We start from the raw sequence: 26,096 nt of genomic DNA on the forward strand, positions 1-26,096 counted from the left end.
AGCCGAGCACAGCCCAGCCTGCTGCTCCTGCCGCATTCCTCGGCTGTAAGGTCACGCTTCTGACGCCCAGCAGGGAGAGATTTCCCTTGGAAAGCTCTGGAAAGGCTGCGACCTCTCTAGCCTGAGGTCACAAACGCAGCAGTGGCTCCTTCCCGCAGCCGGGGTGTTCTCTTGGGCAGCAAAGACGCCTCGTTTTTACCAATTCTGCCAAATTCCAGCCAAAACAGGAAACGTTCATTTGTAAAACTGTAGCAAGCGTTACATGTGGTGTATTTTAGCTTTTATGAAAGGGTGACCTTGCAATGCTGAGCACTGCATCTCCTCCTTCTCTTTCTCCTTCTCCTCCTCCTCCTTCTTCCTTTTCACCTTCTCTTCCTCATTCTCCTTCCTTTTCTCCTTCTCTTTTTCCTTCTCCTTCCTTTTCTCCTCTCCTCCTCCTCCTTCTTCTTCTTCTTTTTCTCCTTCTCCTCCTCATCCTCCTTCCTTTTCTCCTTCTCTTTCTCCTTTTCCTCTCCTTCTCCTTTTTCTCCTTCTCCTCCTCATCCTCCTTCCTTTTCTCCTTCTCTTTCTCCTTTTCCTCTCCTTCTCCTTTTTCTCCTTCTCCTCCTCATCCTCCTTCCTTTTCTCCTTCTCTTTCTCCTTTTCCTCTCCTGCTCCTTCTCCCTTTTCTCCTTCTCCTCCTCATCCTCCTTCCTTTTCTCCTTCTCTTTCTCCTTTTCCTCTCCTTCTCCTTCTTCCTTTTCACCTTCTCCTCCTCATCCTCCTTCCTCCTTCTCTTTCTCCTTTTCCTCTCCTTCTCCGTCTTCCTTTTCACCTTCTCCTCCTCATCCTCCTTCCTTTTCTCCTTCTCTTTCTCCTTTTCCTTCTCCTCATCGTTCTTCCTTTTCTCCTTCTCTTTCTCCTTTTCCTTCTCCTTCTCTCATTAAAAATACATACATAACTCCCATAACACAAAATGTTACCACTGGAATTTTTTCCTTTCTCCATCCTCTTCATTCCCAGGGCAGTAGTTTGACTTTTCCAGATATCTCCAAGCGCAATGGGCGGCGCTGCCTTGGGACAGGATCTGGGCTCAGCAACTGCTTCTTGCTGGATTAATGGTAGGTGATTAAAACGAAAGTAATTAACCTGATGGGAAACCACCCCAGGCTGCCAGATGCAGACCATTTCTTGGGGCCATTTTCCAGGAGCACATGGAATTATCAGGGATGAATCACAGTCCCAAGTATTCCTGGGAGGGTGAACTCACATCCTGAGCGTGTTTTATGTACTTAGTGCAGGAACCTGTGAGAGCTGATAAGAAATTAAGTAAATCCTGCTCAAATCCTCACAGGAAAACAGAAGCTGATTACTCAGCGGAGGCTGGACCACTCTGCTCCTTGAGGCAGAGTTTTGGTTTCCATTTCTGGAATAAGAAAGCAAAGGAATGTTTCTGTCCTGGAAGGAGATGGAGTCTCATCCCTGGTGCTTTCAAACAAGGAGTTTGAAATCTCCAGTTCAAAAGTCACACCAAGAGCACAACCCTTCCATGAGCTGCATCCATCCAAGGAGAAACCTGGTACTCCTCAACCACTTCCACCTGTGCTGCTGCATCCCCCCAGCTTCCCCTTCCTTGGAGCTGCTGGGGGGCCTCAGGAATTCCCACCTGGATGGTGAAGTGTCTCTTGACCAAACCAGCTGGACAGGGAAGCATCCCTTGACCACACCAGGACCTTGTGCATGGAAAAGGTGGGAGAATTGTCCATATCAAGAGCCCCAGCTGCCTGAGCAAGGTGAGGAACAAGGGATAATCCCTTATTCCCTGAAGGCCTTGGAATACCACAGCCCGGAATCATCCCAAGTGGGAAAGCACCATTGTCAGCAGGGCTTTGAAAAAAAAAATCCTCCAGTAATTCCCAGCTTGGGTTGTGCCGAGGGTGGAAACTTCCTGATGGCTTATGGGAAATCATGGGACCTGAGAATGACTTGGAAAGGATCCTAAGGATCATCCAGTGCCACCCCTGCCATGGCAGGGCCACCTGCCAGTGTCCCAGGCTGCTCCAGCCCCAGTGTCCAGCCTGGCCTGGGGCACTGCAGGGATGCAGGGGCAGCCCCAGCTGCTCTGGCAATTCCAGCCCAGGCAGGAATTCCTCATGGCCAAGATCCCATCCATGGCTGCCCTCTGGCACTGGCAGCCATTCCCTGTGTGCTGTCCCTGCAGGCCTTGTCCCCAGTCCCTCTGCAGCGACCCTGGAGCCCCTGCAGGCCCTGCAATGTGCTGGAAGCTCTCCCTGGAGCCTTCCCTTCTCCAGGCTGAAGGGGCAGGTGCAGAGGGCTTGGTGTTTACCAGGGCTCTGGGATCTGTAATTAAATGGATGTTGTAATTGGAGCAAACCCAATCCATGTAAATGTTCAATCAGAAATGATTAAGTGCTGCTAAAACCTTTTGTGCCCTCGTCCTTTTGCACCCTCTCCACCACCAGTCTCCATATTAATAATTCTGAATTGATTCTGACCCGGTGCTCATTTCATCCAAGTGACAAATAATAGAATGGAGCTAGCCAGGGACATGGAATGTTGGAGAGAATCCAGAGGAGGCCACCAGGATGATCAGAGGGATGGAGCAGCTGGGAGGAAAGGCTGAGAGACCTGGGGGCGCTGACCTGGAGAGGAGAAGGATCCAGGGAGAGCTCAGAGCCACTTCCAGGGCCTGCAGGGGCTCCAGGGTCGCTGCAGAGGGACTGGGGACAAGGCCTGCAGGGACAGCACACAGGGAATGGCTGCCAGTGCCAGAGGGCAGCCATGGATGGGATCTTGGCCATGAGGAATTCCTGCCTGGGCTGGAATTGCCAGAGCAGCTGGGGCTGCCCCTGCATCCCTGCAGTGCCCCAGGCCAGGCTGGACCCTGGGGCTGGAGCAGCCTGGGACACTGGCAGGTGGCCCTGCCATGGCAGAGGGTGGAAAAAGATGATTTTAAGATCCCTTCCCACCCAAACCTTTCCATAATTCTATGAAATTTATATTAAAACCTGGTTTTGCCAATAGCACTGATGGTGGCGCTGACGAGACACTGGTGATAACCCAGCCCAAAAATTGCTCCTCAGATGTTCAAAGCACTTGAAAACAGACAACCCCTGAAGCATGAGCTTGGATGCGGGGTGGTGAATTCCTCTGGAGATCCAGATGCTGTGTCCAGCCCTTGGTGCTGTCCCTGTCCCAAGGGAGGGATGCTTTAGGATCACATCCGTGTCCTGGTGCCGGATGGGCAGGATCCTGATCCTTTGCTGCTGCACATTGAGGAGTGCACAAAGGGCTCCCTGAGACAGGGACCTGGCAAGGCTTGGTGGGATGATCCTACAAACCAGCTTGTCAGGGAAAATTCCCTGTCCAGCCACCTCAGAGCTGCTCTGGAACTCACAATTCCTGGGCTGGGAATTCCTTCCCAGCTCCACCCCACACCCACAGGGTCACACCAGTTATCCTCACTCCACGTTTGCCATGGCAGAGGCTCAGGTGTCTCAATCCTTAAAATGATTTCATCTCAGTGCAAGAATTAAATAATAAAACAACAGCTCCAGCTGGTGCCTCTCAGGAGGCAAAGGACACCCTGGGCTTGCACACCCTCACAGTCCAAGCAGGGAAAATTCTGGATTCCTCAGCTCCTGCCGTGGCTCTGAGTGTCCGGTCACTTGGCTGGACCACAGGTCCCTGTCCCTTTGCTGGTCAGTGCCAGCTCGTGTCCTCTTGTCCCCAGCTCATGTCCTCTTGTCCCCAGCTCACATCCTCTTGTTTCCAGCTCATGTCCTCATGTCCCCAGCTCATGTCCTTGTGTCCCCAGCTCACGTTCTCTTGTCCCCAGCTCATGCTGTCCCCAGCTCACATTCTCTTATCCCCAGCTCACGTCCTCTTGTCCCCAGCTCACGTCCTCTTGTCCCCAGCTCATGCAGTCCCCAGCTCATGTCCTCTTGTCCCCAGCTCACATTCTCTTATCCCCAGCTCACACTCTCTTGTCCCCAGCTCATGTCCTCTTGTCCCTAGCTCACATCCTCTTGTCCCCAGCTCACGTCCGCTTGTCACCAGCTCATGCTGTCCCCAGCTCACATTCTCTTATCCCCAGCTCATGTCCTCGTGTCCCCAGCTCATGTTCTCTTATCCCCAGCTCACGTTCTCTTGGACCCAGCTCACGTCCTCTTGTCCCCAGCTCATGTCCTCTTATCCCCAGCTCAGGTCCTTTTGTCCCCAGCTCACATTCTCTTGTCCCCAGCTCACACTCTCTTGTCCCCAGCTCACATCCACTTGTCCAAACGCAGAGCTTGTCCAGCCACTTGCACCGAGTGTATTGCTGAGCAGCCAGTCATTCCCCAGCTCTGATTTCTCATGGAAAGGCTCGAGGGTTTTCATGGAAAGCTATTGCAGAAACGTGCCCTTCCCAGGGATCCCAATCCTCCAGTGGGAGCTCTCACCCAGCTGTGCTTGTCTTCTGGAAGATCAGCACCTGGACAGCTCGGCTGCACCAGCAGCAGCAAAACCCTCACCTGGAAATTTCAGGCACGATTGGATTGTTTACATCCTTTGGAGGACTCTTGAGAAGAAAGGCAAAGTCTTCCCAGGCTGAATTTTCTTTGCCACAGCCCGAGATGATCACGCTCAGCTCTTGCACAAAGGGCAGTGAACCCTGCCCTGCTGACTGGTTTTCACAGCTCTCGTCCTGTGGGATCCCAGCCCGTCCAGAGTACAGCCACAAGTGTCACCAGCCAGCCCTGGGGACCTGGGATAGCCCTCAGCTGGAGCGCAATGATGTGGGTCCTTTGTTTTTTCTTTCTTCACCATCTTAATGTTGAAGTTTTGGGGGTTTTTTTTGGTTTTTCTTGGTGTTTTTTTCCTTTTTTTTTTTTTTTTTGGATCAGGATTAAATGTGTGAGATGGTATTTCTTGTTTGGATGTAGATGTTTACTATTTCTTCTTTCTATTACAGTCTCACAAATTGTGAGTTTTATAGCATTTCACTCGAATAAACTAAAAATGGAGTTGGAGCTCTTTCTTTAGAGGATTTTTTAAGGATAAATTGTTTAATTAAGAAATGACACTTCAATTATTTTTACTTTTAACTTAATGACTAACTACCTGTGCCCTGCAATGTGGACTTTTTTATCCAATTACACAAAACCACCCAAACCCATGGAGAAGAAGGTGAAGAAGGAGAACTAGTCACCACCCTAAAATGTCTATCTTGTTCTATATATATGAAATTCTCAGCAGCCAGGGTTCCAGCAGAACTCCTGCAGCGTTTTCATCTGGAATGTTCCTAATTCTCCTCCCGGCTCTCACTGCTCCCTCTAAAACACCCTTGGCAGGGTCCAGAGCCTTGTCACTGGTGCAGCCTCTCTTCTGCTTCAGGGAGGGTTAATTGAGGTTAATTCTCTTTCCTTGGTGGCAGAGGGAGAATTTATTCCCCTGTCATGAAGATTTGCCCATGAAATGTTACCCGAGCTACCCTTTGCCTTCCCTTTTCTAGACACGTGGGGCTGTTTGCTGATGCTCGCTGATAAAAAAACAAAACAAAACAAAACAAACACGTGAGAATAAAGAGGCCAAGAGCAAGGAGCTGAGCAGGATCTGTGGGATCTGAGCCCTAGAAATGCTGTGGGATGGAGCCTAACCACAGGAGCTCTGCGGAGCTTCCAGGGCTGGGTCACAGCTTGTTTTCCAGAGTTGAGATTTGGGTGGGGACCGGCATGTTCCATCTCCAGGACTGGGATTCGTGGAATCCCGGCAGATGCACGGCCAGGCACAGGAGGGAGGAGCTGCATCCCCCAGGACACCGCGATTCCCTTGGATACCACATTCCCCCGGGCAGGCAGCGCTGCCTCATCTCCTGCCGGGATTGCACCCCATCCCAAGAGAACCACGACCCTCCTGGGGTTTGCAGTCACCCCCACATCGCATCCCCCAGGCACTGCTCTCTCCGGGGGTATCCCATCCCGACACTGCACCCCCCGGCTCACGAACCCAAAGATTCCATCCTTTTCCTCCCAGGGCGCCTCACACCCGCTGGATGCCGCATCCCCGTATTTCACCCCTTCCCGGCTATTGCGTCCCCGGCACCGAATTCTGCTCGGATACCGAATCCCTCCCGGCACCGCCGCCCCCACCCGCCCCTCCGGGACACCGCATCCCCTCCCTGCCCCCGGCTGCCCGTCCCGACAGGGCGGCGCGTCCCTCCCGGTGGCCCGACTCGAAAGTGAAAGCGAAACCTCTCGGGCCGCACCGGGACGGCGACGGCGGCAGGGAAACGCCACGGAGCTCCCGCTGGAAGCCGGGGCTGCTGCCCCCGGGCCGGTGCCATGGCACCGCCGCTGCTCTGCGGGATCGCCGCTCTCCTGCTGCTCCGCGCCGCCGCCGACACCGGTAAGCGGGGCTGCCCCGGGCTCCCTCCCCGCCGGCTTCTCCGAGCCCTGCCCGGGGCGTCCACACCTTCCCGGGGATCTCTGCGCCTTTCCGGGGTCCCTACGCCTTTCCCGGGGTGCTCGCTCCGCTTCCCGGGATGCCCGCGGTGCTCCCCGGGATCCCCGCTCCGCTCCCGGGTGAGCCAGCTCCGCTCCCAGGTGAGCCGGCTCGACTTCCGGAGGGAATCGCGCCACTCCCGGGGGTTTCCAAGCTCCCACGGAGGTGCCCGTGCCATCCCTAAGGTGTTTGCTGCGGCCACCAAAGTGCTCGCTACGCTTTCCACGATGCCCGTGCTAATACCCAAGGTGCCCGCGCCGCTCCCCAGGAGGCCCGCTCTGCTCCCCGGGATGCCGCTGCCAATTCCCGGGAGGCCCTCTCTGCTCCTGCGGGATGCCGGTGTCAATTCCCGGGAGGCCCGCTCTGCTCCTCGGGATGCCGCTGCCAATCCCCGGGATGCCCGCTCTGCTCCCCGGGATGCCGCTGCCAATCCCCAGGAGGCCCGCTCTGCTCCCTGGGATGCCGCTGCCAATCCCCGGGATGCCTGCTACCCTTCCCGGGCTACCCACGCTATTCCCTGGGGTACCCAAACTCCCATTTGGGATGGCCACGCTGCTCCTGCGGGTGCCTACACTGTCCCTGGGATGGCCATGCCATCCCTAAGATGCTTTCTCTGCTTCCTTGGGTGGCTGCTCGGCTCCCTGGGATGCCCGCGCTACTCCCTGGGGTACCCAAGCCCCCACTCGAGGTGCCCAGGCTGCTCCCCAGGGTGTCTATGCCAACCCTGGGGTGTCCATGCTGCTCCCCAGGGTGTCTGTGCTGCTCCTTGGGGTGTCCATGCCAACCCTGGGGTGTCTGTGCTGCTCCTCAGGGTGTCTATACCAACCCTGGGGTGTCCATGCTGCTCCTCGGGGTGTCTGTGCCAACCCTGGGGTGTCCATGCTGCTCCTTGGGGTGTCTATGCCATCCCTGGGGTGTCCATGCTGCTCCTTGGGGTGTCTATGCCATCCCTGGGGTGTCCATGCTGCTCCTTGGGGTGTCTGTGCTGCTCCCCGGGGTGTCTGTGCTGCTCCTTGGGGTGTCCATGCCACAGCTGGGGTGCCCACGCTGCTCCGTGCATTCCCAAACCTCTCCCTGGGTGCCTCCTAACCCCCCCCGAGTGCCCAGGCTGCAGCCCCGTGTTCCCTGGGTGCTCCCCTCGCTCCTGGCATTCCCACACCAGCTCCTGCCAGTGTGCAGGGAGGCTGGGGGTGCTTTCCAGGATCTGTGATGGACCCGTGGAGCTGCAGCCCTGTGGGATTTCAGCCCGGCCGCGCTCTCTGGGTTTTCCATGGCACTGGGAGGTGTCCGTGGCTGCTGAGCCTGGAATGTCACAGCATTGTCCTGCCTCTCCAAAACTCAAAAATCCTGGAATCACTGGATCACGATGGCTGAGAGACACCTTCAAGGTCACTGAGTGTAACAATTAACCCAGCCCTGCCAAGGCCACCACTGACCCTGTCCCCAGTGCCACATCCACGGGGCTTTAAATCCCTCCAGGGACGGGGACTGCACCCCTGCCCTGGGCAGCCCATTCCAACGCTTTACAGCCCTTTCCAGGAAGGAATCTTCCCAAAATCCCCCCTGAGGCTCCCTGGCCCAGCCTGAGGCCGTTCCCTCTCCTCCTGTCCCTGTGCAGAGCCACAAGGGCCCCCCTGAGCCTCCTCTGCTCCAGGCTCAGCCCCTTCCCAGCTCCCTCAGCTTTTCCTGGTTCTCCAGACTCCTCCCCAGCTCTGTTGCTCTTGGAGCTTTGGGGAAAATCTCATCCCAGCTCAGGCCTTGGAACCACGCCTTGGTTCATCCTCCCAGGAGCCGCTGGAAGCAGCAAGACCATAAGGAAATATTTAATTTGCTGATAATGCGGCAGCTGTGAAGGATCCTGTGAAATAAAGCTGGAAGGGAATGCAGAGCTTTGGGACAGCTTCAGTGCTCACTCTTCTCCAGGCTCCTGTGTGCTCCTGAAGCCCTGGAAAATGAATTTATCCCTATTTTTAACAGGACGATGGGGACAGCCAGGAATGTAAGTCTTGGCCCCGTGCACTGGGAAACACGAGCCCTGAGCCTCAGGAACGAGCTGAAAATAGCCCTCCCAAAATCATTCCTCACTGACGGATCCCAGACATCCTGACAACATTCCAGGCAGCAGTGCTGCCACCAGGATTGTTGTATGGGGCAAAAACCGTGGGTTTAGGGGGTGCTGGAGAAAAGAAATAATATTTATTTCTTTTAGTTCACGTGATGGGTAATTCAGGATGTGCTGCTGCATCCCACAATGTTCCCACTGGCCATCCTGTCCTCTCCTGCTCAATTGGAAATATTTTTGAGGTGAAACGTGGAAGTTTTGTTTATTTCCATGATTTCGGTATTTCTCACGGATTTTTCTTGCATCCAGATTTGTGAAATTCCTCTTTTCTCCACTTCTTTTTTTTTTGGTTCACGACTTTGAAAAAATTCTGAGCAGAAAAACCCCACCTCTCTGGGCCTTTTCCTGATCATTCTTGAAGGAGAACAGCCAAGTTTTTCAGGTGTGGATTCTCCAGTGTCCAGCTGTTGTTGTGCATGCTTGGGAAGCTGTATTTGGACATGGGATGACATCACATGGCAGCATCTCCATGCCTGGGATCATCCTGGCCGTGTTCCCTGTTCTGCTTCCCAACGTGCTGGAATGAGCTCACCCTCCACAACCGGCGTCGTTGGATGGGGGAAAACAAGAAAAAGCGAAGAAAAAAATCAACAGAAATGCAAAATCCATGGATATTGGGCACACTTCAACCTGGATATTTAATGCCAGCAGGATGCGGGGAATCCAGATGGAAATAAGGCAGCTGGAGGTGTTTTCCTGGGATGGTCAGCTCCCGGCACCGCAGCTCCTTTGGGATGTTGGCCGAGCATGGGATGAGTCTTTGAGCACCTGGGGTGATGCCTCCATGGGAAATTCCAACTCATTCTCGAGGAATTAAAGCCTAAATCCTGCATCTCCAGCTGATTCCTCCCCTTTTCCCCCTTGGAATGTGTTTTGTCTCATCAAACAAGCTGAAATTCGTGGATGGTGTGAAACACCAAACAGTGATCCTGCAGAGTGGCGCTGCTGGGATCTTGTTGGAACAAATGGGCATTCTTTGGAAGAGGAGATTCCAACCAACTGTAAAAAAAAAAAACAAAACCCAAACCTCTTTGGAGGGATTGGGATGAGGAGAGGAGGTTTAAAAGCTGGAAGGCATAAACAGAGCTCGCAGATCCCGGTTTTTCCTGGATATTTTTGGTGTTTCTGGCTGGATTTCCTGCTGTGCTCCCTTGGGAGGCACAGCTGGAGTTGGCAGCGGGAGGGTTTTTTGTTGACTAGAGGCACAGTGCCAGGTCTGGTGAGTTGTGACGCTGTTGTGGAACATTCCCAAGCAGGCATTTCCTCAAATCCCAGTTCCAAGAGCTGCTGATTCCAGGAATTTCACCCATGTCTTGAGAAGAGACCAAGAGCTGCTCTGCTCAGCACCTGAATGTCCCCATGTCACTCGTGTCCTCTGGCCGCACCGACAGGATCACACCCGGATCCTCCTGGAGCAGATTCCTCCTGGGATGTTCTGGGGATGCACCACAAATTTGGGCAGGAGTTTTTGAGGATGGAGATGTTTATCTCTGGATGTTTTGGGTGCTGTGGGAGCATGTCGTGTTCCTGTCCCCACTGCTGCCGTGCCACTGTCCCCTTCCTCATCCTGCTCCCATCCTGTTTTCAGTTCCCCATTCTGCTCCCATTCCCACAGTTTCCAGTTCCCCATTCTGCTCCCATTCCCACAGTTTCTAATTCTCCATTCTGCTTCCATTCCCACAGTTTCTAATTCTCCATTCTGCTCCCATTCCCAGAGTTTCCAATTCCTCATCCTGCTGCCATCCTCTGTTTCTATCCCCATCATGTTCCTATCCCTGCTGTGCTTCCAACCCCACCATGTTCCCATTCCTACCATTACTATCCCCACTGTGCTCCCATTCCCACTTGTTCTATTTCCATCCTGCTCCCATTCCCACTGTTCCCATCCCCATCCTGCTCCCATTCCCACTGTTCCCATCCCCATCCTGCTCCCATTCCCACTGTTCCCATCCCCATCCTGCTCCCATTCCCACTGCTCCCATTCCCATCCTGCTCCCATGCCCGCTGCCATCACACTCCTGTCCCTGGTGCCTGCTGTCCTTGTCACCGGCACGTTCCCATCCCTGTGTGCTCCTGTCCTCGCTGCCATGGCATTCCCATTCCCACTGTTCTTCCATCTCTATTCCATCATGATCCCAGCCCAGCTGCGTGCTCCTCCTGGCTGGACACGGCTCCATCCCAGCTGGACATCGTTCCATCCACGCCAGGCACCAATTCTTCCATCCAGCCCGGCCATGCCTCGTTCCATCCTATCCCTACATCCCATCCCAGACATCCATCATTCCATCCTATCCCTACATCCCATCCCAGACATCCATCATTCCATCCTATCCCTACATCCCATCCCAGACATCCATCATTCCATCCTATCCCTACATCCCATCCCAGACATCCATCATTCCATCCTATCCCTACATCCCATCCCAGACATCCATCATTCCATCCTATCCCTACATCCCATCCCAGACATCCATCATTCCATCCTATCCCTATTTCCCAGATATCCATCATTCCATCCTATCCCTACATCCCATCCCAGATATCCATCATTCCATCCTATCCCTATATCCCATCCCAGATAGCCATCATTCCATCCTATCCCTATTTCCCAGATATCCATCATTTCATCCTATCCCTGCTTCCCATCCCAGACATCCATCATTCCATCCTATCCCTACATCCCATCCCAGACATCCATCATTCCATCCTATCCCTATATCCCATCCCAGACATCCATCATTCCATCCTATCCCTATTTCCCAGATATCCATCATTCCATCCTATCCCTATTTCCCAGATATCCATCATTCCATCCTATCCCTACATCCCATCCCAGATAGCCATCATTCCATCCTATCCCTATTTCCCAGATATCCATCATTTCATCCTATCCCTGCTTCCCATTGCTCCATTCTTCACATCCCAGCCCTGCATGGATCCATCCCATCTGTGCATCCCACTCCAGATATCCACCACTCCCTCCTGCTCATCCATCCCACCCCAGATATCCACCACTCCCTCCTGCTCATCCATCTCACCCCAGATATCCATCACTCCAGGTCATCCATCCCATCCCAGATATCCATCACTCCAGGTCCTCCATCCCAGATATCCATCACTCCAGGTCATCCATCCCATCCCAGATATCCATCACTCCAGGTCCTCCATCCCAGATATCCATCACTCCAGGTCATCCATCCCATCCCAGATATCCATCACTCCAGGTCATCCATCCCACCCCAGCCATCCATGGCTCCATCCCTGCTGCATTTTGTGTCATTCCCATTGTACATCTCTCCATCTCTCTGTGCAGGCTCCCACTGGGATACGGGAGCTTCCAGCAGCCAGGATCATGGATAAGCCATTCCCACACCACCACAGGGATCCAGGTGCTGGCACAGTTTTGGAACAACCAGGAAATTCTGCCCTTTGCACCAGAAAAGATGGGAAATTTCATCACTCCTGCATGGAACTGAACTCGTCCTGAGGCCGAAGGGGAAGCAGGAGCTCGTTTGGGGAAAAGCAAAGCCACAACTCAAAATCCATTGCTGTCCCTCTGTCTGGGATACTCGGATTTCAGCTGCCCCCTTCCAGAGGGGAAAAACTCCTGGGAAGTGGCTGGAGGACTCACCAGCAGCTGGAATTTTTCATGTCCAGCTGCAAAATGAGTGGAGAAGGATGGGAGCAGTGACCACAGCTGGGATTCAACAGCTGGAGGCAGCTGGGGCTGGGGCTGCTGGCCTGGGACAGTCACTGCAGGGGGATGGAATTCCATGGAAATTCCTTGCTGGCTGGAGAGCTGCTACAAGCGACCACAAACACGCCGGAAGTGGAGTTTTTCCTTTCTCCAGCCTCTGCGGGAGCCACTACAAGTGATCCCAAAAATGCTGGCAATATTTTCCCTTTCTCCATTCCCTGTGTCAGGCACAGGGTCCCTTTATTTTTGCAGGATGGATAAATCCCTATATCCACCCGTAGGCAGGATTTCATAGCATCGTGGAAAGGTTTGGGTTGGAAGGGAATTTAGGGATCACCTCATTCCATGTTCTACTGCAGGCAGGGACACCTTCCTGTATCCCAGGCTGCTCCAAGCCCCGTCCAACCCGGCCTTGGACACTCCCAGGGATGAGGAGTGGGGAATTCCCCAGCAGAGGCAGAGGTTGGCAGATCTGTTGCCATTCCATCTGTTTTTTCCCAATCCCAGCGCGCTGCAGCCGCCCCAAGGCCGTGGCCAACGCTCACATTGACGCCGGGAATCGCACGGAGCTGAATTCCCGCCTGCGCTACTCCTGCAACCCCGGATACAAACGGAAAGCTGGGACCTCCAGCCTCATCCAGTGCATCCTCTGGGAGGGCTCCGAGCCCCGCTGGACCGACCCCACGCTCCAGTGCATCCGTAAGTCCTCACCGGGAATCTGGGAGCTGGGACACCTCCGGAACCGGAGGATGGGAGGAAACGCGAGCGCCACCCAAGCTCTGTTTCTTCCGAAAGAATCAGAAACGGGGGAATTACAGAGAGGAATTTAATCCGTGGAATTCCTAACGGAGCACGGGCGATGTCCACGGGTTGGGAAATCAAAAGTTTAGGGCCTCAAATCCTTCAGTACGCCCAGACCCGGGGGAGGAATTTATGGCTGAGGATGGAACGCCAGGAACGCGGAATTTATAAACCACAAAGAGACTCTGCATAAACCAGAGGTGCCCAGTCTGGGAAAACATAATTAAAAGGCTGAAAATATGGATTAATCAGGATAATTAAAAAGGGACAAATTATTAATCAATAGAAGATAGATTAATTCTATCTTCTAATAATAGTAATTAATAGCTCGAAGCCAGTGAGCATTAAATTCCTTGTTTTGCTAAAATATAAAAACTGTTAAAATTTGACAACGAACATCCATTTTTTGGAATTTGTGGAATTTCCCCCAGACCTCAGTGTTGGATAAAATAATTTTGACTCTCTAACTTACCAAAGCACTTGGAGAGCTCATTTCCCAGCTGATGGTGTCTCCCTGTTGTGTTTTCCCGAAGGAGATCCGGCTCTTTCTGCGGAAACCCCCGGCCTGGAGAGCACGACCCAGAGGGGTGAGGAACAGGATTGGGACTGGGTTTGGAGCTGCCACGGCCATGGCAAAGCTCCCAGGGTGTGGAAACCACAACATTCCCGATCTGGGATCAGCTGCACCCCATGGGGTGAAATCCCAGCGTTCTGTAGCTGCTGGATGAGGGCACGGAAATAACGGCGCCGCCTTTTGCTTTTGGGAATTTAAACATTTCCCACCTTTTTCCCAGCAGGTACCACCAGTGCCAGCCTGAATTCCAGCCCCTCTCCAGCTTCCAGTCAGTCACCTGTGCCACCAGCACCTGATGGGCCGTCACCAGATGGATCCAGGCCACCAGAGATGATTCCGACACTACCAGACACATCCACGCTGGGACAGGGGACAACCCCGCAGCCCAGCCTGCCCACGGATTACGCCGCAGGTTGGGCTGATTCCCAAGGGAATACCAACCTCCCCTGGGCCCTTGTTTCATCCACAAAAGCTCTTCTGCTTTTCCAATGGAATTCTTCCTTCTCTCCAACCTTCTTTTTAGAGAGGCTTCTCCCAGCATCCACCCCTTTCCTACCTTTGCAGCTCAAAATTTCCTTTTCTCTCCTCTTTTCCAGTTTCCATCCAGTCCGTGGCCTCTTCTGTTGGTAAGCTGGGGGAAAAAACCAAACTTCTTTGGGAAACACGGGCTTGTTTCAAATTTTTTAAACTTTAAAATCCCTTTTGGGGGCTGTGGGAGCTTTATTCCATGGCCAATGGGAATGCCACTGAGGGAGGGAAGGATTCAGCACCCAGATTTCTTCCTGGAAAGAAGAATTGCCAATTCCCTCCCTCCGGGGGTGGGGAGGGATCTTGTGCTGGTGCCTGGAGTGGTTCTGGCTCCTTATGGAGCTGTTTTGGTGGAATTCATCAGCCATGGCTTGGGAGATGCTCCTCACCCCGAGTGTCCATCCCACAGGACTCCTGGTGCTGCTGGCCATCGGAATTGCGGCCGTCTGCTGCTGGAGGAGGAGGAGGAAGTAAGTGCCAAACCCCAGAAATGAGTTTTCCAAGGCTTCTGTGCTTTCCAAAGAAAAGCCTTGGAATGCCACCGACGCTCCTCTTCCCCCCACAGATGCACCAGGCAGGGCTACACGGTGACGGAGATGGACATTCCCATGGAGGGAATTCCCTCTGGGAACGAGGAGGTGACACCTCCTGTCGCTGTCCCCACGGGCTGAGCACCCACCCTGGGGACACTGGGCGCACCCACCGTGCCGAGGGAGGCCGGAGGATGGAATTCTGGATGCTTCCCTGAGGGGTGGCGGAGCACACGGAGCAGCCAGGGATGGGTGGCTGCTCTTCCGGGCTTGAACACGGATGATTCCCATGGATGATCCCAAAGGTGGGTGGCGTCCTGCACTGGCAGCTGGGATTTGGGGGAATTTGCCATGGGAACGCTGGTGGTGAGCAGGGAGAGGATGCTGGGATGAGGTTTGGGATGAAGCTGAGCTGCCCTGCCCCAGGTAATTCCCATTCCCTGTCCAGGAGCATGGATAGAGTTGGATTAGCTGGATGCCTGTCCCATCCCTTTCCCAGTTTTGTCCCCAAATCCCAGAAATCAGATGGAGAGCACCCAGCCAAGCATTTCCCCACATCCTCATCCATTTCCCAGCTTTGTCCTTAATCCCAGGAATGAGACGGAGAGGGACCCAGCCCAGCATTTCCCCACATCCTCATCCCTTTCCCAGCTTTGTCCCCAAATCCCAGGAATGAGACTGAGAGAGAACCAGCCAAGCATTTCCCCACATCCTCATCCCTTTCCTGCTCTCTTCCAGCCACGGAGCCAGAGCCAAAGGTGGTGGGACCATCCCACCCCCACACGCAGCTCAGGGATCCTTTGGAAGCGCTTCCAGCGCCGATCCCGGCTCTGGATCCCGATCCCACCGGCTCATGGGGAATCCAAGCTGGAGCAGTCTCTACAGACACATCAAGGACCAAATAACACAATTTAGGGAATGTTTTCCCTTTATCCATCAGCAGTTTTTAGCCACTTGTTTCCTTATCCAGGTTTTATCCGCTTCTTGTTTCCTTATCCAGGTTTTATCCACTTGTTTCCTTATACTCTGGAAAAGGCAGCTCTTTATTTTTATGTATAAATAAATATATTTTATATAAAAAATAACAGAGCAGTGGGTACTTTAACGGGATGGGAAGGACTGGATTGGGATGAATCCATCCCCACAGCACCAAGGACATTCCCATTGGACACCACGGAAATGAAGGGTTCATTCCCATCCTCCGGAGCTGCAGGGATCCAACAGCTGAAATTCCATGGCTTTTCCTGTTTGTGCCTCTGATCCAGGCTGTGTGCCAGGCGCAGCGCTGGGCACATCCCTATTCCCAAGGAACCGGGATGCCGGGGAGGCAGGGGAGGCTGGGAGAGGAGCAGTGCATCCACCGCCAGCTCCAGGCTTTGTGCTTCCATCCAGATGCCAGCGTTTGGCTGGGAATGCATCCCTGGAGTCAGCTTTCAAAGCGAAAGGAGAGGGAGGGAAGGGCTCCATGAATGCAAAGAGCCAGGATGTCTGAGATTGCTGCAGCAGGCACAGCCCACGGCTCCGGGCAGCGTCCAAGGCAGATTCCTTAAACCACTTTCAGTCCTGCTTCCCACGGCACAGGCTCCGGAGCTGTGGGAGAGCGTGATTCACCTGAGCCCTCTGGGGACACAAAGGGTATCTAAGGGCAGGGAAGAGACACAAAGGAAGTGTTAAGGCTTTTTTTTTTTGGCGACATATTTAATTTTAGGACTGGAAATTCCTCTCCAGCTTGTCCCTGAGTTTGGCAGGAACCAATCCAAAGGAATTTTTGTGCTGCTGCCTCATTTCTTCCTTCCTGGTTGGCTGCAGGGAGAAGGGAAAGAATCCAGGGAAACCCCTTGGCTGCAAGGATGGAAAAGGAATTAACTGAGAGAGATTGATGATTTCCTCCCATGGCTGGACAGGAACAGTTCATGTTAAAGATCCTTTCTTTGGATACTTTCCAGTGTTGTGTTTCCTCTTTTTCCTGTGGGTCAGAGGGATTTCCAGGCATGATAAGATATTCAGGAAATTTGGACACTGGTGACAGAGGGAAGAGAGGGAATGTTCCACAATGAACCCTGCTCTGTCTAATCCATTCCTAAAGTGCAGATTCCTCTGGATATCCCATTCCCAGCTCCTGGAGGATGAGGCAGGGCTGGAGGAAAGGCATCACATCGTCCCCAGGGGGCCTGGAAGTCCCTCTGGAGCTGGGAACATCCTGCTCCAATATCCACCTGGAATTTGAAGCGGGGCTGAAATCCTCCTCCAATATCCACTTGATTTTGGAGCTGGGCTGAAATCCTGCTCCAACATCCACCTGGAATTTGAAGCTGGGCTGAAATCCTGACCCCAACATCCACTTGATTTTGGAGCTGGGATGTGCCAAAAGGATTTGTCCCACATCCAGGATAGCTCTGGGAAGCTGGAGGGCTTGGTTAGAGCTGGATGGGCTCCTGCTGGATCGTTAGGAAAGAGGTGAGTGCAGTCAGGGAGCCGAAGAACAGCCAGCTGCAAGCCCGGCAAAGGAATCCCCCTGGATCCTGGCTGTTGTCGCTCTGTGGGAGGAAAAGAGGGGATTTCAGGGAAGAGGATGCTGCAGCAACACAACCTGGGCTTCCCAGCTCTGCCACAATCCAGGGAAGGGAGCCGTGCTGTGCCCAAAGCAAGGAAATCCCACACAGAATCGTGGAATGGTTGGAAAAGATCTTTAAGGATATCGGGTCCAGCTATTCCAAGGCGAACTGATGCCCTGTGAAGGCTGAGCTAGGACAGAGACTAGATGGAGCTAAAGAATAAATTGGGGATTTATTCCAAGGATCTCCTCCATGGATCCACCTTGGGCAGCACAAGAGCCCAGCCAGGGCTGCAGCCAAGAGGAACCAGAATGGTCCCAAAATGAACCCCAGAGGAACCAAAATGAACCAGAATGGTCCCAAAATGACCCCAAGATGGACCCAAATGGTCCCAAAATGCACGAGCGCTCCCGGGGTCTCTGCCTTGGCTCAGCTCTGCTCCATTTGCCCCTTGCAGTTCATTGTCCCGTTCCAGCTTTGGCCCAGGCACTCCCACCCTGCTTGTTTGTCTCTCTGCAGCACAGAATGTGGAGCACAGAAAAGCCAACCCTGAGGCACGGCAGCCACGTCCCCGAGTGCCACATGCACGGGGCTTGGCAATGCCTCCGGGAATGGGAATGCCAGCCCTGCCTCGGGCAGCCCCTGCCCTGCCTGGAAACCCTTTCCACGAGGGAATTGTCCCCACGGCCACCCTAAAGCTGCCCCGGCCCAGCCCGAGGCTGCTCCCTCGTGTCCTGTCCCTCGTCCTGGCCGTGGAGCTCCCCAGCCTGACCTCGTGCTCCCCACGGAGCTCGGCCTTGCCAGCAGCCTCTGGACCAGGATCCAGGTGGGACCAAAGCCAAACCTGGCCCCAAGAGCTGCATTGTCCCTGGGGCCAGGGGTGCTGGGCCAATCCCACCTGGACATTCCATGGGCTCCAAGAGCCACCCAGGGATGTGACACAACAAAACCCAGACCTGGATCCACCTGAGGTCTCAGACGGGATGTTTGAGATGGAGTGGATTTGTGGGAAGTGCAACAGGACCTGGAATTACCCTTGGAATTCACCCCCTGGTTGTGAGCGCAAGGAAATGGATGGGGAGCTGAGCTCCCTGCTCAGAACAGGGACTAGAATGGCTCGGGAAGGCTCCCAAATCCCAAATCCCAAACCCCAGGGAAGGGACGTACGTGAGTCAATGGGAGCTTCTTCACCAGCAGCCCCGAGCTGACTTCCAGGGAGTTTGTACATCCCGACACACAGCAGGCAACAGCAGCTCCATCCTTGTCCTTCCCAGCCTCACTCCGCAGCTCCACCCGCAGGAAACGCTCCTGGGGAACATGGAAAAAGGGAATTCCACCCCTCAGAGGGAGCTCAGGGAAGCTCAGCGTTGCTCCATAATTTTTTTAGCCCCTAAGGAAGAGACTTGGAATACGATGGGATTTAAAGAGGGAACAAAACCTCAAATTCCTGGTGGTGGAAAAGCTCCAGCAGGAGCCAATGGCAGGAAGAGGATGAAGGGAGGAAAAAGGAAGGGAATAAAGGAAGGAAGGAGATAAGGGAGAAGAGGAAGGGGGGAAAAAGGAAAGGGGGGGAAAAGGAAAGGGGGGGAAAAGGAAAGGGGGGGAAAAGGAAAGGGGGGGAAAAGGAAAGGGGGGGAAAAGGAAAGGGGGGAAAAGAAAGGGGGAGAAAAGGAAAGGGGGAAAAAGGAAAGGGGGGGAAAAGGAAAGGGGGGAAAAGGAAAGGGGGGAAAAGGAAAGGGGGGAAAAGGAAAGGGGGGAAAAGGAAAGGGGGGGAAAAGGAAAGGGGGGGAAAAGGAAAGGGGGGAAAAGGAAAGGGGGGGAAAAGGAAGAGCTGGAAGGCCCTGCAGGTAGGGAAAAGGGAACCTCCACACTTCCATGGAGATAAAAACCCCAAATCTGTGGAAAACAACATCCAAATGCAAGAACTATGGGAAAAGCCCACTGCAATCCTGTGTCTTCCTACTGGAATCTCTGATGGAGCAGCAAAATGCAGGAATAAAAGTGATTCCTGCTGTTCTGGTGCATGCCAGCACAAGGAGCAGCCCGTGGCATGAATCCTAGGATCAGGATTTATCTTAGGAGAATCCTTTGGTGCCCCGAATCACCCCACAACAGGATTCCCTTGCCCTGGGAAGGTTTCACTTACTCCAGCCAGAGCTAGAAGGTTTTCCAGGGATTTGGACATCAGCAGGCACTTCTTGGCTCTGGTGACGGCCACGTAGAGCAGGTTCCACTCATCCTCAGGGGTCCTGTCTAGGAGGGAGGAGAGACAATCCATGGATTCAGGGAACAGGGCTGAGCAGCTCTCTGTGGTCCTTCCAATGCTTCAACCAGTGAGCCCAGAATGAGCTCTGAGGTTCCTTCCCACCCCAAACCATTCCAGGATTCCATTTGGGATGGATCTCTGGCATTTTGTGCTGCTGGATGTGCTTGGGGTGGGAATCTGATCCCGATTTTCTTCCTGTTGAGGATTTTAGGCTCTGTCTCCATGGAAAGCTGGGAGGAGACCTGGGACATTCCCACTCCTGCTTGTCCCGGCAGGAGGAGGAGGAAAACAAAGCCTGGAGGGATTTGGGATGGCTGGAGGCTCCTTTCCATGGAGAAATTCCCAAATATCCAATCCAAACCTGCCCTGGCCCAGGCTGAGGCCGTTCCCTCTTATCCAGGGGCTCATTCCCTGGATCACCTGGATGCACTGGGCATTCTCATGGGGGTATGAACACAGAATTCCCAAATTATTGAGGCTGGAAAAGAATGCTTCAACCAGGATGAGGCCTGGGGCACCCTGGGATAATGGAAGGAGTCACTGCCCATGGAATTGGACGGGCTTTAAGGTCCCTTCCAAGCCAAACCATTCCAGGATCCAGTGCTGAAGGACAGCAGGGTTTTTCTGGGAAAGCAGGAATTTGCAGCTCCTGCCTCATCCCACATTTCTCCCTCCACTCTGCATGGCTGGAGAAGCCACTCCCAGATTCCTGTTTTTCTGTTTGGCTCTGGAGGAGTTTCCCAGTCCCTGGATTCCCTCCGGGAATTCCCTGGGAAGGCAGAACTCCAGAACAGGAGCCTCAGTGGCTTTCCCAAGGCTTGGATTGGGCTCTGCTGCTACACAGCTCCAAGCTTGGCTGGGGGAATATTTATGGAATGGGAGAATCCATAGGGTTGAAAAGGTGTGCAGGAGAATGAGGAGGGGGAAGTTGTTTTAATGGGAAAAATCACTGGGAGGGCCCTAAAAATAGGTACAGAAAAAAGAGGGACTTGGCCTTTCTTTTCCATGCTCTGTTTGGGCACAAGATGGTGGAATCAGGGAATCATGGAATTTTTTAGGTTGGGAAAGGCCTCTAAGACATGGAGTCCAAATCATTCTCACTGCCAGGGTCACCCGTGTCCCCAGGTGCCACATCCACAGGGAAATCCCCCCAGGAATGGGGACTGCACCCCGCCCTGGGCACTTCCAATGCCTGAGCACCTTTCCCATGGGGAAATGGTCCCCAAAATCCAATCCAAACCTCCCCCGGCACGGCTGGAGGGATCAAAAACGGGATCAGGGAACGCCGAGCTGCTCCAGAGCACGGAATTCCCAGCTGGAATCGGCCCTGGGCACCCCCGAGCCTGGCTCAGCCTCCCGCAGCCACGGCTGGGTGAGCCTCCCACAGCAACCCCCCGGGAATGCTTTGTGCAGCTCCTGCCCCGCTGGGATGGCACTGCTGGAGCCAGGCAACCCTTGGGGCTGGCAAAGATTCCTAGCGTGGAATGCCACCATGCCAGCACGGCCAGGGTCACCCGTGTCCCCAGTGCCACATCCACGGGGCTTTAAATCCCCCCGGGAATGGGGACTGCACCCCGCCCTGGGCAGCTGTGCCAGGACTGGACAACCTTTCCAGGAAGGAATTTCCCCAAAATCCCACCTGAGGCCGTTCCCTCTCCTCCTGTCCCTGTTCCCTGGGCACAGCCCGACCCCCCCGGCTGTCCCCTCCTGGCAGGGACTCGTGCAGAGCCACAAGGTCCCCCTGAGCCTCCTCTGCTCCAGGCTCAGCCCCTGCCCAGCTCCCTCGGCCTCTCCTGGCTCTCCAGCCCCTTCCCAGCTCCATTCCCACTCTCCAGCCCCTCTCCACACTTTTCTTTCCCACTTTCAGGGGTCCCCAGGGCGCCGTTCCCTCACCAAGAGCAAGGTTCGTTCTCCTCAGGAGGGCCTCAGTGACAGAAGGGATTTGCACAAAATCATCCGCGACACAAACGGTGTCGAATTCCAGGCCCTTGGCTTGGTGCACGGTCCCGATGAGAAAATCTGGGAAAAACAAGGGAAAAGGAAAAGGATCAGTCTTGGCAGCAGTAATGGCATTTTTTGTTTCATTTCATTCTGCATCCGTTCCCCTTCTGCCAGAGTTAAATCAGGAGCAAAGCCCCTCTGTGGGGACCCAGGATGGATGAAGGGAATTTGTACCAAGGGAAATTCCTGGCGGGCATCCCGAGCTCCAGCCACATTCCCAAACAGGAATGCTCAACATTTGAGGAATTTTCTCTCCCCAAATTCCAACAGGAATCCTAAATGAGAAGGGCTCCGCTTTCCACTATCCCAGTGTCCAGCCTGGCCTGGGGCACTGCAGGGATGCAGGGGCAGCCCCAGCTGCTCTGGCAATTCCAGCCCAAAATCCCACCCCAGTCTCCCTCTCCCAGGGAATTCCCTCCATTCCCAGCTCTGCCAGCCTGGGGTTGGATCCATCCCCAACCCAACTCTGCTCCAGGAAGGAATTTTGGGATCCAGGGCTTTTACTGGGAACCTGGGGACTCCAGGAAGGGTCTCCCTTCCCTTTTCCATCCCCAACTTCCATAAAAATCCCTCGGGATGGATTCTGAGCCCCCTTGATCCCAGAATCCCGGAATGGTTTGGGTGGGAAGGGACCTCAAGCCCATCCCATTGCAATCCCACCATCCCAGGCTGCTCCAGCCTGGCCTGGGGCACTGCAGGGATGCAGGGGCAGCCCCAGCTGCTCTGGCAATTCCAGCCCAGGCAGGAATTCCTCATGGCCAAGATCCCATCCATGGCTGCCCTCTGGCACTGGCAGCCATTCCCTGGGTGCTGTCCCTGCAGGCCTTGTCCCCAGTCCCTCTGCAGCTCTCCTGGAGCCCCTGCAATGTTCTGGAAGCTCTCCCTGCATCCTTCTCCAGAACATTCCCAGCTCTCCAAGCTGCCTCCAGAGCAGAAGCAAACCCAACCCCCAAAACCTCCCAATCCACCTCTGCTCTCCCTAAAAACCCAACCCAAAGGCAGGATGGAAAATGATCCCGATTTTCTCCTGGCACGTGGAATCACCTGCCAGGGACTCCTGGGACACGTGGCTGCCCTTGATCCTGGCCACCAGCTCCGGGATCCTCTCCCTGTGCTTCTCCACGATGGCGATCTTCACCTCCAGGTCGCGGTCGTCCACGCGCGCCGCGTATTCCTTCAGCCCCAGCAGCCCCTCGGATTCCTCCCACTTCCTGATGAAGGAATCCTCGATCACCAGGTTTGCTGCCAGGGAGGATGGATTCATTTCACACACTTGCATTTTTATTCGAGGTTTCATTAGGATTTTTCCCATCCCGTATTGATTTCCCTCGCTTTCCGGCTGCTGAAGGGATTTTCCAGGCAGTTCACCTCACGAAAAAAGTGGGAATAATAATCATGGAATCAAATATCTGTGGAAAATTGGGGAATCTTTTGTTGTCTCCATAAAAACTCATCTGTTGCTGCTGGATTTTAAAGGGATGATTTTTATCCTGAATTTCTTCCTGAATTTTATCCCATATTTTAAAGGAAATCCTGAATTTTATCCTGAATTTTACTCCATACTTTAAAGGAAATCCTAAATTTTATCCTGAATTTTGTCCCATATTTTATAGGAAACCCTGAATTTTATCCTGATTTTTTCCTGATTTTTATTCCCTATTTTAAAGGAAATCCTGAATTTTTTCCTGAATTTTTTCCTGAATTTTTTCCTGAATTTTATCCTGAATTTTATAGGGAACCCTGAATTTTTTCCTGAATTTTACTCCATACTTTAAAGGAAATCCAGAATTTTATCCCATATTTTAAAGGAAATCCAGAATTTCATCCTGAATTTTATCCTGAATTTTATCCCATATTTTAAAGGAAACCCTGAATTTTTCCTGATTTTTTCCTGATTTTTTTCCCAATTTTTATTCCCTATTTTAAAGGAAATCCTGAATGTTATCCTGAATTTTTATCCTGAATTTTATCCTCTATTTTATAGGAAACCCTGAATTTTTTCCTGAATTTCACTCCATACTTTAAAGGAAATCCAGAATTTTATCCCATATTTTAAAGGAAATTCTGAATTTTTTCTGGAATTTTATCCTGAATTTCATCCCATATTTTAAAGGATACCCTGAATTTTATCCTGAATTTTACTCCATATTTTAAAAGAAATTCTGAATTTCCCTCGCTTTCCAGCTGCTGAAGGGATTTTCCAGGCAGTTCCCCTCACCAAAAAAAGTGGGAATAATAATCATGGAATCAAATATCTGTGGAAAATTGGGGAATCTTTTGTTGTCTCCATAAAAACTCATCTGTTGCTGCTGGATTTTAAAGGGATGATTTTTATCCTGAATTTTTTCCTGAATTTTATCCCATATTTTAAAGGAAATCCTGAATTTTATCCTGAATTTTACTCCATACTTTAAAGGAAATCCTAAATTTTATCCTGAATTTTGTCCCATATTTTATAGGAAACCCTGAATTTTATCCTGATTTTTTCCTGATTTTTTTTCCCGATTTTTATTCCCTATTTTAAAGGAAATCCTGAATTTTATCCTGAATTTTATCCTATATTTTATAGGAAACCCTGATTTTTTTCCAGAATTTTATCCTGAATTTCATCCCATATTTTAAAGGAAACCCTGAATTTTATCCTGATTTTTTCCTGATTTTTATTCCCTATTTAAAAGGAAATCCTGAATTTTATCCTGAATTTTTTCCTGAATTTTATCCTATATTTTATAGGGAACCCTGAATTTTTTCCTGAATTTTACTCCATACTTTAAAGGAAATCCAGAATTTTATCCCATATTTTAAAGGAAATCCAGAATTCCATCCTGAATTTTATCCTGAATTTTATCCCATATTTTAAAGGAAACCCTGAATTTTATCCTGAATTTTATCCCATATTTTACAGGAAACCGTGAATTTTATCCTGAATTTTATCCTATATTTTGTCCCATATTTTATAGGAAACTCTGAATTTTATCCTGATTTTTTCCTGATTTTTTTCCTGATTTTTATTCTGTATTTTAAAGGAAACCATGAATTTTATCCTGAATTTTATCCTGAATTTTATTCCATATTTAAAGGAAATCCTGAATTTTTCCCTGAATTTTATTATGAATTTTACTCCATACTTTAAAGGAAATCCTGAATTTTTTGCTGAATTTTATCCCATATTTTATAGGAAACCCTGAATTTTATACTGATTTTTTTCCCTGATTTTTATTCTGTATTTTAAAGGAAACCCTGAATTTTATCCTGAATTTTACCCTGAATTTTATCCTGATTTTTATTCTGTATTTTAAAGGAAATCCTGATTTTTTTCCTGAATTTTATCCCATATTTTATAGGAAACTCTGAATTTTATCCTGAATTTTATCCCATATTTTATAGGAAACTCTGAATTTTATCCCGAATTTTATCCCATATTTTAAAGGAAATCCTGAATTTTATCCTGAATTTTCCTGATTTTTATTCCATATTTAAAAGAAACCCTGAATTTTATCCTGAATTTCATCCCATATTTTATAGGAAACCCTGAATTTTATCCTGAATTTTATCCTGATTTTCATCCCATATTTTATAGGAAACTCTGAATTTTATCCTGATTTTTTTTCCTGAAATTTTTCCTGAATTTATCCTGAATTTTACTCCGTACTTTAAAGGAAATCCTGAATTTCATCCCATATTTTAAAGGAAATCCTTAAATTTTAACCTGGATTTTATCCTGAATTAAAAGGAAATCCCGAATTTTTATCCTGAATTTTATTCCAGATTTTAAAAGAAATCCCGAATTTAATTCCATATTTTAAAGGAAACCCTGAATTTAATCTGAATTTTTTTCCATATTTTAAAGAAAAATTTAAAAAATTGAGCTTTACACCCAAAACAATCCAGGGAACACTAAAAAAAAAATGAAAAACAACTGAAAATTTGAAAAATTTGGGGAAAAATATCTCGAATTCTGGGTTTGCTTGCACTGAAAATGAGGAATCACTGCGGAAAGCTGGGAAAAGATGCCTGACAAAAATCCCTAAAGTTTGGGATTTCTGGAATTAAGCAGCCAAAACAGCCCAGCATGTGATAAAACAATTAAAAAATGATGGTTCAACCAAAAAATTAATTAGGAAATTTAAAATTAACCGGGGTTAAATATTAAATTTTAATATATAATTACAAAATATTATATATATAATGTGTTATATAAAATTATATATAATATATAAACAATATAAAATATTACTTATTCAATTTTATTGTTATTGGTATTATTATTATTTTTTTAAAGGGTTTTTATTTCCAGCAAAACCTAAAAAATCCTGGAAAAAAGAAGGATGAGGGAATACTCACAGTTTTTCCTGACGTCTGCAGGCAGGCTGAGCTTCCAAATGTCATAAATTCTGCTCAGGCCAAATCTCTCCAATCCCTAAAAGGAAGAAAAATGTATTTATAAACTACAGAAATAACATTTATTTATATAAAAAAATTATTTATGTATTGTTTCTGTATGTATTTTAAAGAATTTTATTATATATATTTTATGTA

At 51.0% G+C, this 26,096-nt stretch overlaps 2 protein-coding genes across 9 annotated transcripts in view; one reads left to right on the plus strand and one right to left on the minus strand.

The window, feature by feature from the left end:
* Positions 1-5,555: 5,555 nt before the first annotated feature.
* LOC119708857 (basic proline-rich protein-like) lies at positions 5,556-15,817 on the plus strand. 6 transcript variants are annotated; one of them, XR_005259235.1, is made up of 7 exons: positions 5,556-6,387; positions 12,810-13,001; positions 13,637-13,690; positions 13,898-14,303; positions 14,615-14,675; positions 14,771-15,040; positions 15,474-15,817. XR_005259235.1 is itself a non-coding variant. In XM_038155760.1 (7 exons), exons 2-7 carry the CDS (start codon positions 12,731-12,733, stop codon positions 14,874-14,876), a joined length of 714 nt encoding a protein of 237 aa, XP_038011688.1. In that variant the 5' UTR covers positions 6,274-6,387; positions 11,919-12,730; the 3' UTR covers positions 14,877-15,465. The 6 variants fall into 6 exon arrangements, 3 of the variants coding, with proteins under 3 accessions (XP_038011689.1, XP_038011686.1, XP_038011688.1); XR_005259233.1 differs by having other exon boundaries at positions 6,274-6,387; positions 11,919-13,001; XR_005259234.1 differs by having other exon boundaries at positions 6,274-6,387; positions 11,919-13,001; positions 13,901-14,303.
* FBH1 (F-box DNA helicase 1) overlaps positions 15,753-26,096 on the minus strand; it is a 41,465-nt gene continuing 31,121 nt past the window's right edge. For all 3 annotated transcript variants that reach the window (XM_038155749.1, XM_038155751.1, XM_038155750.1), the window contains exons 16-21: positions 25,902-25,977; positions 22,602-22,799; positions 21,450-21,575; positions 19,437-19,543; positions 18,458-18,598; positions 15,753-17,272 (exon numbers count right to left, since the gene is read on the minus strand). In XM_038155749.1, coding sequence (XP_038011677.1) covers positions 17,153-17,272; positions 18,458-18,598; positions 19,437-19,543; positions 21,450-21,575; positions 22,602-22,799; positions 25,902-25,977 — 768 coding nt within the window. In that variant the 3' untranslated portion in view covers positions 15,753-17,152. The remainder of the gene's footprint in view (positions 17,273-18,457; positions 18,599-19,436; positions 19,544-21,449; positions 21,576-22,601; positions 22,800-25,901; positions 25,978-26,096) is intronic.

This window comes from Motacilla alba, chromosome 1A, assembly GCF_015832195.1.
Source record: "Motacilla alba alba isolate MOTALB_02 chromosome 1A, Motacilla_alba_V1.0_pri, whole genome shotgun sequence".
NCBI classification, from domain to species: domain Eukaryota; kingdom Metazoa; phylum Chordata; class Aves; order Passeriformes; family Motacillidae; genus Motacilla; species Motacilla alba.